Below are 13,384 nucleotides of genomic sequence, written 5' to 3'. Positions count from 1 at the left end.
TGATGCACTTAGCAAGACGGGAAGTTCTGGAAAAGAGAAAGACAAGTTTCCCTGGTATGGATGGAATACTCGGGACAAAACCTATTGTTGAGCCGGTGGATGTTGTGGAGAATGACAGCTCAACTCTTTCGCCACTTGAATCCATCGATGCTGTGTCTGACCTGACAGACCAACGTGACACTGATGTAGATGGTAAGCAACCTATTTTTTCACTGACACTGTATGAATGATGTTTAGACTAATGGACCTGAACAAAAACGAACAAATATATGTGTGTGCGTGTGCATATATGCATATATATATATATATATATATTGTGGAGGATATTATGTTCATAATATGTGGGTAGATACATACATGCGCACACACACAATGTTAGGCTAGCTTAAAAATGGGCCCAATCTATTCTTCTATGCTACTTCTTCTATTCTTCTCTTCCATTTCAAACAGTGGAAGATTCAGTTACCAACCTTGATGAGTCAAGTGAGTCTACCCAGAGCATTGAGAGTGGTGATCATGCAGAGACCCCTAAAGATGTGAAATTACCTATTCCTGGAGCACGGGCTTGTAAGCGAAAGGCAAAGTCGAGCAGAGTTGAAGATGATGACTTACGGCAATACATGATTGACAGCAGAAGGATGATGCAGGAAATACAAACTGCTGAGCAGAGGCGACTGGAAGAAGAGGCTGCTGCATTTGAAAGAATGATGAGGGCTCAGCGGGAGGCAGATGATAGGGGATTTCAGGCTTTACAGGCACAGCAACAAGCCAGCAATCAGATTCTTATGCAACTAATGAGCACTGTGGTAAGTGTTGTTGCGCCAGGCCGTTCTCAATCAATGTCGCCCTGGACCACACCTCCTCCCACTAGGGCCTGGTCAGTGCCACAGACATATCAACGACAGCCTGCTGCCCAGCCACATGGGGTTCCTCCACATCCCCAAGATGCCCAAAATCAACGTCCCAGCACTTCATCTATCCTAAATGACATTAATAGCCAACAGGACTTTTACCATTTGTAGGCTGTTTATGTAGCATAAAGTAGGTCATATTATTTGCTTTCAGGTAAGGCAAGAATGTTTATTCAGTGGAGGAATTTCTTTTGGTGTTTACAATGTTACCTCATTCTCCTTGGTTGCTAAAACACTCTTTGTGAGAAGAGACTATGTACTGTTATACAGCACATGTTCTTGGGGTGCAATTACAATAAGGATAGAGCTTTTTGAGAATTTTTTTTGTGTTCATGTTTAAACAATATGATACCTCATTATTTAGGGCCTAAAACACTAAATGGATAAAACTCTTTTGTGAGTTTAAGCACGTTTAAACACTTTTGATTTTACTTCTTACTTGAGGTACCAACTGTTACAGCACATCATGTTCTTGAGGTGCAGTCAAGATCTTTTTGTTAACATGCCTAAACAATGTGATACCCCATTCTCATTAATGTGGTTGCAAAAATGCTCTTTTTGTGAGAAGTAGCACTATTTACCTTACTTTTTTCCTGAAAGTTGTATTCATGTACAAAAGCAACACATTTGAGAATAAACAATAAATTGCTTTAATTGTTATTTTCCTTTTGTAGAGTATCATTTACAAACATTCAAACAGGTTAGGTTTTTAGGAAGGGATAAGGCAAATCTAAACACTGTTTATAGCCAAACATGGTTTCATTCAGCATTCAGAATATGGTGTATCTATTGAACATGCAAAATTAAGTTAAAATGAAGAAAATATTAATGGTCAAAACAGCCCTTAATTCAAATAACATTTCAGAATTGGTGCTATATAAAAATCCCATTCAAACAAACATAGTTAACCGAAAAGCCAGTGTTTTTTGAACGCATTTGTGAATATACTGTTAAGTCTGTTACCTCACACTGTATATGAGTAGCTGCCTTTTTCTGCCTCCATCTGTTCAAAAGGAGTCTACTTACATTTTAGAAAAATAGCTACACAGTGCATCTCTGATGTCTTTCGGCTGCTGTTGACGAGGAACCTGCTCCTGATGTCCCCCTCTCTCGGCCTCCTCTACTTCAGTATCTCCCTCAAGATATTCCTCATTGTGGTACTCACAATAATTATGTAGCACACAGCAAGCAGACACTGTGCGACTTATGAAAGTTATATGGGTGTCATTTATTTTCAAAAGGCAGCGCCAACGGCCTTTGAGATGGCCAAAGGCACGCTCAACTGTTATACGGGCTTGACTAAGTTTGTGATTGAAATTTAGCTGCTGTGGTGTTATTCCTCCACCATCTGGGTAAGGTTTCATCAGCCATGGTAGTAAGGGATAGGCTGAATCTCCTAACAGAAGAAGAGGCACATTGACCCCCTCAAATGCTTCACTCCAGTGAGGTAAAAGAGTTCCTGCACTGGCTAGCTCATACAATGATGAGAGGGAGAAAACACGGGCATTATGTACCTTGCCTGGTCGCCCCACATTTATGTCCCAAAATCTCATCCTATGGTCTACCACACCCTGCAAAATAATGGAATAGCCCCCCTTTCTGTTGTAGTAATCGGATGAGTTTTTTGATGGAGCTCTAATCGTAATGTGCGTCCCATCAATGGCACCTGCCACTTGAGGAAATCTCCACCAGTCACGAAAACCCTGCACAATTAGGTGTAGCTCTGCTGCTGAGGGATGCTTGAGGTACATAGGCTACAAAACTGAATTTATAGCGGTTACAACCTCTTGAGTGATGATGCAGCATGTTGATATCCCAACAGCAAAGAGGTGAGAGATTGACCAAAACTCCAGATTGGTGGCCAACCTCCAAATACAAATGGCGACACAGTTCTCTACAGGTATAGCCTGTCTAAATCTTGTGTTTTGGCGTTTTAGCCATGGCTGGAGAATGTCACAGAGATAATCAAAACTGAATCTGCACATCTGGAAGTTGGATAGCCATTCTTTGTCTGTCCAGGTGTTGTAAATGTGAGACCACCAGCAATCACTCCGTGCATATGCCCATATGCTCCTATAGAACAGAAAAAAATATTGGGAATCTGTTATGTTTTGACAATCATTAACTTCGATAATCATTTAAGTAACAAGTCATAGACTACCTGATTGACAAAGGAATCATTGGTACAGTTATAGACTTTATCTCGCCAAATATTAATTCTCAAAACATTGTTATAGTAGCCTAGGTAATGTCATGCAATGTCACTATGCAATTTGGAGAACTGTATAGATAATATAGGCAATATCACGTTTGAATGTGTATCATGACAAGACTTGCCATTTGTATGACAATTTCATAACAAGCCTATGCCTCTCTGTATTCACATTAAAGATGAAAAATGTGTGGCTGGGCTGTTTTGATAGGCCAACGGATTACCTGATGGATCTGCAGGAAGATCGCCGGCTAATAACAAAATGATCAATTAGGAGGAGGGCACGTCTCTTCTCCCTGAAGTGGCACGCAATGCGCCATCGGCGAGATGAATAAACCAGGAAGCTGGTTTGAAGTCGCAGCCGCGAATCGTGTTCGAAATTAATTATCTGAAAATAATGATTTGCACGTTCAATGTAGTGCGTGAGGACCAGCGCCATGAGCGCAAAGCAAAGCTGTTCCTCCACGATTATTGAAAGAGGCGTGATTTTCTGAAAATAGTCTGTTTCCGGTGCCGATGGGCTTCGCGGTCTATTTTGGTTCGTTTAGAACTCAGCATATGTGAAAGAAACCGTACCCACGTCTGTTTACTACATTGTAACATTTTTCTGACTGGTGTGGACTAAAGCAATCGAACTATAGGTGTGAAAGCACCCTGATATCGGCATTTGTAAGTAAATAACCGCGTTGTCGTAACAGCGAATCCTTAGTTTAAAGGAAAAGGAAAAAAAAAGGCAGAGGCTGACTTCAAAGCAGTAAAACAGAAAGGCTCAGCAGTGCGCAGGTAAGCGGTCAGCGTTAAGACACCGATCAGGCACAAGGGGCTGTAGGAGCAAATAAAGTAGTAAAGTTTTATTTTTTGTTTACTTTAGATTAAACAGTCCTTAGCGGTCCAGAGGTAAAACAGTTAAGTGGCCGACAGCGTATTGGTTCATTAATACAGGAGAATACAAATAGTGTGAGCGGAGAGCTTATAAGTAAGAGGAGCGCAAAGTTAGGAGAAGAGACAGAGAAAAGTAAAGTTAACCTCATAGAAAGACAAATAGGCAGCTGAGAGGGAGAACAGTACAGGAGCTTATGGGGAAAAGGTGTAAAATATCCGTACCAGATCTTAGTGTTACCATTTAAGTTAAGGAGCAGCTGAAAGAAGAACTTTTAAGAAAAAAAAAGTTTAGTAATCCCAAATAAAATTTAAATAATGAGGCCAGTCCTGCAAGTCCTGTTGGATGTTGGACTTTTTAGATGATGGTTTGGAAGAGCCAGTTGTCTATGAGGGATACATCTGCAAGGAATGCCAGCTGATCCAGCACCTCGAGCTCAGGGTCACTGAACTGGAGGAGGAGTTGGCTGACCTGCGTTGTAATAGAGAATTGGCAGACTTGGCCAAGGTGTCCTTTAGAGAGATAGTGTGCACCTCCAAGGTGGCGCGGGAGGAGATTCCAGACCAGACAGGTAGGAATAGGTGGGTCACAATCACAAGGCGTAAGGTAAAGGATTTACACTGTCCGGGAGTATCAACCCCAAAATTAGAAGTGTCAAACTGTTATCATGTCCTTGCGGAGCTGGACGTTGACTCTGATAATTCTGAGGTGGTAGGCAGGGATGAGGAGCCCCAACGGACCATCTCAAAACCAGTTCCCAAAAAGAGAGAGGTAGTTATAGTTGGGGACTCAATCATTAGGGGGATTGAAGCGCAGGTGTGAGGGATACACATTTTTTAGGAAGGACAGACAGAACAGAAAAGGAGGTGGGGTTGCTGTTTATGCCAAACAGGGGTTAAATGTAAGACCTCTTCAGTTGGATGATGAGCCCCATCTTAGTGAGGACATGTAGCTTCGCCTGGAAAATATTAGGGAAAAAGGTCTTATTTTAGGAGTGTGTTATAGACCACCCAATTCAGACAGTAATTTCAACACACATCTTTTTAGTAATATCAAAAAGGCAAGTTTACAGGGAGATATTATAGTCATGGGGACTTTAATTATCCAAATATTAACTGGGATAACCTTGCAGGTGGAGGAGCAAAAGAGCAGGATTTTTTGGAAGTAATCAGTGACTGTTTTTTAACACAGCATGTTAAAGCACCAACACGGGGTGAAGCCTGTCTGGATTTAGTATTCTGTAATAATCAGGATAGAATTGAGGGTGTAGAGGTGATTGAACCACTAGGGTCAAGTGACCATAATGTAATACAATTCTCAGTATTTTGTAATGCAAAGACTAAAATTGTTAAGTTGAACTTTGGTAGGGCTAATTTTGAGCAGATGTGACAAAGTCTAAGTAGGATAGACTGGGATAAGCTTTTAAATGTGGAGACAGTCGAGGAGCAGTGGAACAGGTTTAAAAATGTTTTACATGTAATGCAGGACAGATACATACCTAAATTTGGAATTAATAGGAAACTAAAAAAAACTCCACGATGGATTAATAAAGATTTAAAAAAGAAGTTGCAAAGGAAAAAACTGCTGTATAAGGCATATAAGACTAATGACTGCAAAGTGAATCGTAGAGCGTATGAGAACATGACGGCAACCATTAAGAAGGATATCAGGTAGGCTAAAAGACAGTTGGAGGCGAAAGAAGACCCATTCTTTCAGAATTTTAGTAGTAAAAGAACAGTCAAGGAGGAGGGCAAGTGCATCAGGAATAGTAAAGGGAATTAAAAGATACAGACAATGAAATAGCAGATGCCCTAAACTTACATTTTTCTGAGGTGTTTACAAGTGAGCAAGTGGATAACCTCCCAGAGGTAAACACGACTACTAAGGAGGTACTGAGGGATTTGGAAATTGTAGAGGGAGAAGTGCTGCTCAGATTAAATAAGATGAAATCAAACAAATCACCAGGACCAGATAATATTTATCCTCGTGTTCTTAAGGAGGCTAGTGAGTACATATATAAACCCTTGACACATATTTTTAGGAAGTCACTGCGAACTGGAGAGATTCCGAAGGACTGGAAAATGGCAAATATCATCCCATTATATAAAAAGGGTGACAGGGCAGATCCAAGCAACTATAGGCCAGTAAGCTTAACATGCATCACAGGAAAATTAATGGAAGGAATTATTAAGGATAAGATTGAGCAACACATGGCAAGGACAGGAGTTATTCTGAACAGTCAGCATGGGTTCAGAAGAGGGAGGTCGTGTTTTACTAACATGTTGGAATTCTATGAGGAGGCAACAAAAGGATACGATCAAAGTGGAGCTTATGATATTATCTGGACTTTCAGAAAGCATTTGATAAGGTGCCACATGAGAGGTTGGGCATCAAGTTAAAAGAAGTGGGAGTTCAGGGTGATGTTTTTAGATGGGTGCAGAATTGGCTCAGACACAGGAAGCAGAGGGTGATGGTGCAGGAACCTCATCAGAACTGGCCGATGTTAAGAGTGGTGTTCCACAGGGGTCAGTGCTAGGGCCGCTGCTTTTTTAATATATATAAATGATTTAGATAGGAATATAAGTAACAAGCTGGTTAAGTTTGCAGATGATACCAAGATAGGTGGATTAGCAGATAATTTGGAATCTGTTATATCATTACAGAAGGACTTGGATAGCATACAGGCTTGGGCAGATTTGTGGCAGATGAAATTTAATGTCAGTAAATGTAAAGTATTACACATAGGAAGTAAAAATATTAGGTTTGAATACACAATGGCGGTCGGAAAATCAAGAGTACACCTTATGAGAAGGATTTAGGAGTCATAGTGGACTCTAAGCTATCGACTTCCCGACAGTGTTCAGAAGCCATTAAGAAGGCTAACAGAATGTTAGGTTATATAGCACGATGTGTGGAGTACAAGTCCAAGGAGGTTATGCTCAACCTTTATAATGCACTGGTGAGGCCTCATCTTGAGTACTGTGTGCAGTTTTGGTCTCCAGGCTACAAAAGGACATAGCAGCACTAGAAAAGGTCCAGAGAAGAGTGACTAGGCTGATTCCAGGTCTACAGGGGTTGAATTATGAGGAAAGATTAAAAGAGCTGAGCCTTTACAGTTTAAGCAAAAGAAGATTAAGAGGTGACATGATTGAAGTATTTAAAAGTATGAAGGGAATTAGTACAGTGGATCAAGACTGTTATTTTAAAATGAGTTCATCAAGAACACGTGGACACAGTTGGAAACTTGTTAAGAGTAAATTTCGCACAAACATTAGGAAGTTTTTCTTTACACAAAGAACGATAGACACTTGGAATAAGCTACCAAGTAGTGTGGTAGACAGTAAGACGTTAGGGACTTTCAAAACTTGACTTGATGTTTTCTTGGAAGAAATAAGTGGATAGGACTGGCGAGATTTGTTGGGCTGACTGGCCTGTTCTCGTCTAGAGTGTTCTAATGTTCTAATGACCCACATGATGTGATGAACCAGGAAATCACAATGACTATTGCAGCCACCTGTACCTGTATTACCCTGTAAAGACAAGTCCCTATGTTGAGTTTTATACCTTTGCAGTAGCTGGTTAACAGTGCAGCTTGCCACTACTGATAGTGAGTAGCATTTCGTTCCTGATGAGGGAGGGAAAAACATTACAAACACTAATTGAAAGTGAGTTTCACTAACTTTATAAGATAAAATAACGGAATAAAACATTTTATCAAGAAAACGTTTTTTTCTTTTTCAGCTTTGGAGCTTCAATGAGCTAAACAGATGGAAAGATTGACTTCAGTGCTAGCTGAAGAAGAGGACAACATGAGAAAGCTCTAAGTAAACACCTTTCTAACTGTTATTTTATCTCTTTGCTCATTTTATGTTCAAAAATTTCTGCATAGTTTGATTAAACTCATTGTCTACTGGGTTTCCTTAATTAATGGTCTCAATTACGCAGTAGGGCCAAATTCATTCATAATTCATAACTGGACTGGGCATTGACCATCAAGCATTCCTGTGTTTTCAATAGTCCACCTTAATAAAAAAGACAAGTGTCTGTGTGTCTGTGCATCTGTCTGGTTGGTATGTCTCTGTTATTCAGTAGATGTTGCATTACACAAACATTTACACTGCTTTTACGAATCCCATACTAAATGACATATAACAATTGCACCATAAATTCCATAATACATTCCAAACATTGGTGAAGTGCTGGGGGGTATTTTCCATATGTCGTTTAAATCATCTGAGATCAGATGCCTTATCATGGATGAGTTAATGCTGGTGAAACTCATCAGGGATAAGTCGGTTTTTCAAAAGCAGCTGTGTAGTAAATTAGTCTAGCTGGAGTCTAGAAAACATAATCAGCAAGTCTTTAAAAGGCTGCAACAAAATGACGTAAGAACGGGCGCATTTTTCCACACAAGCAGAGCAGGACCTTTTACTCGAAGTATATGAAGAATTTCAAGATTTAATATGCACAAGGGGTAACACTGCAAAAGCAGCCCAAACCAGAAAAGACAGCTGGCAAAAAGTGTCCGACAAATTAAACTCGTAAGTAGTGTGCATTGTACTTGTTGAATGCAGCGTTTCATTTCATGTGTGTCAGATTAATTATTATTTAATATTTCATAATTCCAGATCAAACGTGAGCACAAGGAGAACATGGGAACAGGTTAAAGTGAAGTACAAGAATATACTTCAAACTGGTAAATATTGGTATATAACTATTTAAAGAATTGTTGACATAAAGCATCATATATAATATAAAAAATATTAATTTTAAAGCTAATAAGAAGGCAGACAAGCAAAAAACAGGTGGAGGTCCACACGGTCCAGACCTAACCTTTGCAGAAGAGTTGGTTCTCCAGAAAAATACCCATCGCCCTGTTTCTGAGGGCATTCCAGGGTGAAGCTCCTCCTCAGAACCAGTGGCAGAATGCAGTGGTCACTTCATTTCAGGTAAAGGATGGTCATTGCATATATTTGTTCTCAATGTGTGCCATAGGTATGCTCTATTTTTTTTTTTGTTGGGTCAGTTGCAGGGAATGTCATATCCCTAGAACCTGTGTCTGACCAACGAGATATTGACGAAGGTCAAATAGTTGATGAAGACACAGTGTCTGATTATTCATCAGGAGGAGAGGTAAATTTTCCAAATAATGCTTCATCAAACACCACTCTGATTAGTCCCATGTGCCCCAATCACATTTGGAAATCCTGGGTAATGAGAATGTTAGGCTGATTGTGAGATTCTTTATGGAACTATGGGTGTTTTTGCCTGTGTATTACCTACCTGCAATGGCATGAAACACCTCTTTTATTGTCTGCACATGCAGGTGTTCAGGAAACACTATGAAAACCCAAAGGAAATATTAGAGCCAAACACTGCACTTTTAGATAGATTTTTCGCATCACCTACAGTAAATATACTGCTCAAAAGAATTAAAGGAACACTTTTTAATCAGAGTATAGCATAAAGTCAATGAAACTTATGGGATATTAATCTGGTCAGTTAAGTAGCAGAGGGGTTGTTAATCAGTTTCAGCTGCTGTGGTGTTAATGAAATTAACAACAGATGCACTAGAGGGGCAACAATGAGATGACCCCCAAAACAGGAATGGTTTAACAGGTGGAGGCCACTGACATTTTTCCCTCCTCATCTTTTCTGACTGTTTCTTCACTAGTTTTGCATTTGGCTACAGTCAGTGTCACTACTGGTAGTATGAGACGATACCTGGATCCTACAGAGATTGCACAGGTAGTCCAACTTCTCCAGGATGGCACATCAATACGTGTCATTGCCAGAAGATTTGCTGTGTCTCCCTGCACAGTCTCAAGGGCATGGAGGAGATTCTAGGAGACAAGCAGTTACTCTAGGAGAGCTGGAGAGGGCCATAGAAGGTCCATAACCCATCAGTAGGACCAGTATCTGCTCCTTTGGGCAAGGAGGAACAGGATGAGCACTGCCAGAGCCCTACAAAATGACCTCCAGCAGGCCACTGGTGTGAATGTCTCTGACCAAACAACCAGAAAGACTTCATGAGGGTGACCCAAGGGCCCCATGTCCTCTAATGGGCCCTGAGCTCACTGCCCAGCAGCATGCAGTTCGATTGGCATTCGCCATAGAATACCAGAATTGGCAGATGCACCACTGGTGCCCTGTGCTTTTTTACAGATGAGAGCAGGTTCACCCTGAGCACGTGACAGAAGTGAAAGGGTCTGGAGAAGCCATGGAGAACATTATGCTGCCTGTAACATCATTCAGCATGAGCAGTTTGGTGGTGGGTTAATGATTGTCTGGGGAGGCATATCCATGGAGGGTCACACAGACCGCTACAGGCTTGACAAAGGCACCTTGGCTGCCATTAGGTATCAGGATGAAATCCTTGGACCCATTGTCAGACCCTATGCTGGTACAGTGGCTCCTGGTGCACGACAATTCCTGGCCTCATGTGGTGAGAGTATGCAGGCAGTTCCTGGAGGATGAAGGAATTGATACCATTGACTGGCCACCACACTTTCCTGACCTAAATCCAATAGAACACCTCTGGGACATTATGTTTTGGTCCATCGACCTCAGACTGTCCAGGAGCTCAGTGATGCCCTGGTCCAGATCTGGGAGGAGATCCCCCACAACACCATCTGTCATCTCATTAGAAGCATGCACCGATGTTGTCAGGCATGTATACAAGAACACAGGGGCCATACAAAGTGCTGCGTACAATTTTGAGTTGCTGCAATTAAATTTTGGCAAAATGGACTAGCCTGCCACATAATTTTTTCACTCTGATTTTTGGGGCGTCTTTGAATTCAGGGCTCTGTAGGTTGATCACTTTCATTTCCATCAAACGATGTGGCATCCTTTCGTTCCTAACACATTACCCAGTCTATATCAGTATAGATATCCAGGAGGATTTCTTTTTCCCATTGAGATCTGATGTGTTTTCAAAGTGTTCCTTTAATTTTTTTGAGAAGTTATATATATAAAAAAAAAAAAAAGTACCGCTTGCAAGAAACCTCAAAGCAATGCATACTGTCTGTGTGGTTGTGAGAGCCTGACTTCGCCTAGTTTGACTTCGAATATGAGGTGCTAATAAATCTTTGAGGTACAATATTCCAACCCCAGGGCTAAAGCGGTATCTTTCAAAAAGAATTTCCTCCGGGAGCAATAAAGGATCTTGCCGATCGCACAAAACCCTCTCTATATGAAATTCTCTTCTTATAATTTGCGCACCGATATTAATTGGTCGCTCATTCATGAACAGCAAAGCCATGACTGAATGAATTCCACGCACGGACACTGATTAAGTGTGTGAGCTAATCCTTGTTTACATAAAACAAACCTGCTCCGAGCAGATTTGAGGATTTGGATATGACAACACATCCAACAAGAGTTTCAAAAAACCGACAGATCCAGCTAAACAAGTAATCCACGTAAGAAAAAAAACCCCTTGGTGTGATTAGGTTCCAACTCATTTTGATTATGTTTTTTTCTAACAGTTGCCATTTTGTGAAACTGTCGTTACCGGCATCCTAGGTCGTGATCTGCTGTTAATCAGCTAGATGGGATAAAATGTTGGCTGGGGGTTCCTTTGTCTATGTGATTTGTAGATAAAAAAAATACTAAAAGAAATTCTAATTACTAGTTTTGCTGCTTGTGAGTTTTGTTTGGTTTAACATCCTTCGCCGTCTTTGATTTTGACTCTTGTCTGACATTTGGAATTGATCGCTTTTTCTTAAATTTGTTTTAATTTAATTTTTTACGCATATCTGCCTGTTTACTCAGTAAAATTTTACCTGTCCTACATTGGCAGGAGATTTGAAAATGTTAACTCTAAGGTCTACATTGATTACTTAGATTTCATCTCATTCTAAACGGGTAGCACAGATAGTCATTTGTTTAGTATGTTTTTAAGGAACAGGATGAACTGTTTTGGAGAAATTAAGCAAAATGCCTAGATAAAAGTATCATTTGCCTGAATGCAATAAGAATATTTATTTATTTGCTTAATACAAAGATTTAAAAAAAAAACTTTCCACTGAGTTAATTTATTAGCTTTTTTTATACAGCACTTCTCATGGAGGACACTGTTTTAAGCCTTCTTACAAAGTAAACAAGAATACAATTTAGAGTAAGAGAATAAAACACAACATACAGTAATTGAATGCAAGATAGATTATGAAGAAACAAGTATTAAGAGTACATAAAAATTGACATTGACCTGATGTAGAAGATGCACGATATATGTTAAAAGATTAGTACACATAGCAGTTAGTTGAAGATTAAACCTACATATGGAGCAGCTCACTTTCTAAACTTGACTTAAGCGTATCTGTAACAGGAGGGGTGCTCATAATACAGCATTATTTATATCTACCTATGTTATAGGATTTTGGTGTAACTTTTAAGGGAATCAGAAAAGCCACATGCAAACAATTTAAAAAAACAGGAATTAAAGTCAGCCAGTTTGTTTTAATGTCTTATAATCTCCCCTTGCTAATATTGCCTTTTCACTGATTACTGATTGTTAGCTTCCATGCAAATTTGACAGTCATATAGTGATCAGTAATATGCTAAGGCAAAGAAAAGCTCAGATATACTGTATATTACCAGATATTTTAAAAAAGAAACACAGATTTGGAAAAGACTTAATGTTTCTCCAGAGGGCATGTTCCACTATCAAAATGACTCCTTGCCACCTGCTGAAACATTGTAGGCAGAGACACAATATTAAAGGATGGCTGGAGAGAATGAATTTGTTCCATTATTCAATCTATTTAGAGTGGTCAAGTAACCTACTAAGCTAAACTTGATAAAATACTAAGTAATTACAATATTCATGAAATTATGCAGTTTTTCAATATCATGGCTTACAAACAGTAGTTCTTTATTTCAGTCTTTTTTGCACTGACTACATTGCAACTAACCTAGAATTCTCTGTATCCTATTCTATTAATCAAAAAATATCTGCCTGTGAAACCTATTTTGCTCGATGTCCAAGAGTTTTGGGGGAATCTAGCAGATTCATTTCTTTAGATGCCAATTTCAGCAGTTTTTATCTGTTGTGAATATAAAAGAAAGAGACAACACGCTCAAAAGGTTCTGGGGGTTTGCCTTCCCCGTAATAGTGAAGTGTCCAGTAGTTCTCAACTCGTACATTAAAAGAAATTGAATTACAACAAGGACAAATATATTGGTGATATAGCCGGATTTATATAAGGGACGGACAGGAAATTGTGTACAATGGGTATGATGTTAAAGTCCAGGAAGTGCCAGAGATGACGTGGAAACGTGGAGCTGGAAGTGATGTCATCAGGATGGGACAGGAGGGTGGTAGCGGTTGTCGTAGACATGGAAGGGAAATCATCTGCGGGCCTTCAAAAAGGTTTG

At 39.9% G+C, this 13,384-nt stretch overlaps 1 protein-coding gene across 2 annotated transcripts in view; it reads right to left on the bottom strand.

The window, feature by feature from the left end:
- Positions 1-1,635: 1,635 nt before the first annotated feature.
- Positions 1,636-13,384, bottom strand: part of LOC120537228 (protein ANTAGONIST OF LIKE HETEROCHROMATIN PROTEIN 1-like) — a 225,070-nt gene continuing 213,321 nt past the window's right edge. For both annotated transcript variants that reach the window (XM_039766005.1, XM_039766004.1), the window contains exon 3: positions 1,636-2,984. In XM_039766005.1, coding sequence (XP_039621939.1) covers positions 1,934-2,662 — 729 coding nt within the window. In that variant the 5' untranslated portion in view covers positions 2,663-2,984 and the 3' untranslated portion in view covers positions 1,636-1,933. The remainder of the gene's footprint in view (positions 2,985-13,384) is intronic.

The sequence above is a fragment of the Polypterus senegalus genome, chromosome 10 (assembly GCF_016835505.1).
Source record: "Polypterus senegalus isolate Bchr_013 chromosome 10, ASM1683550v1, whole genome shotgun sequence".
NCBI classification, from domain to species: domain Eukaryota; kingdom Metazoa; phylum Chordata; class Cladistia; order Polypteriformes; family Polypteridae; genus Polypterus; species Polypterus senegalus.
The sequence above is the reverse complement of the archived record's forward strand: the minus strand, read 5'-3'. Positions and strand labels throughout refer to the sequence as shown.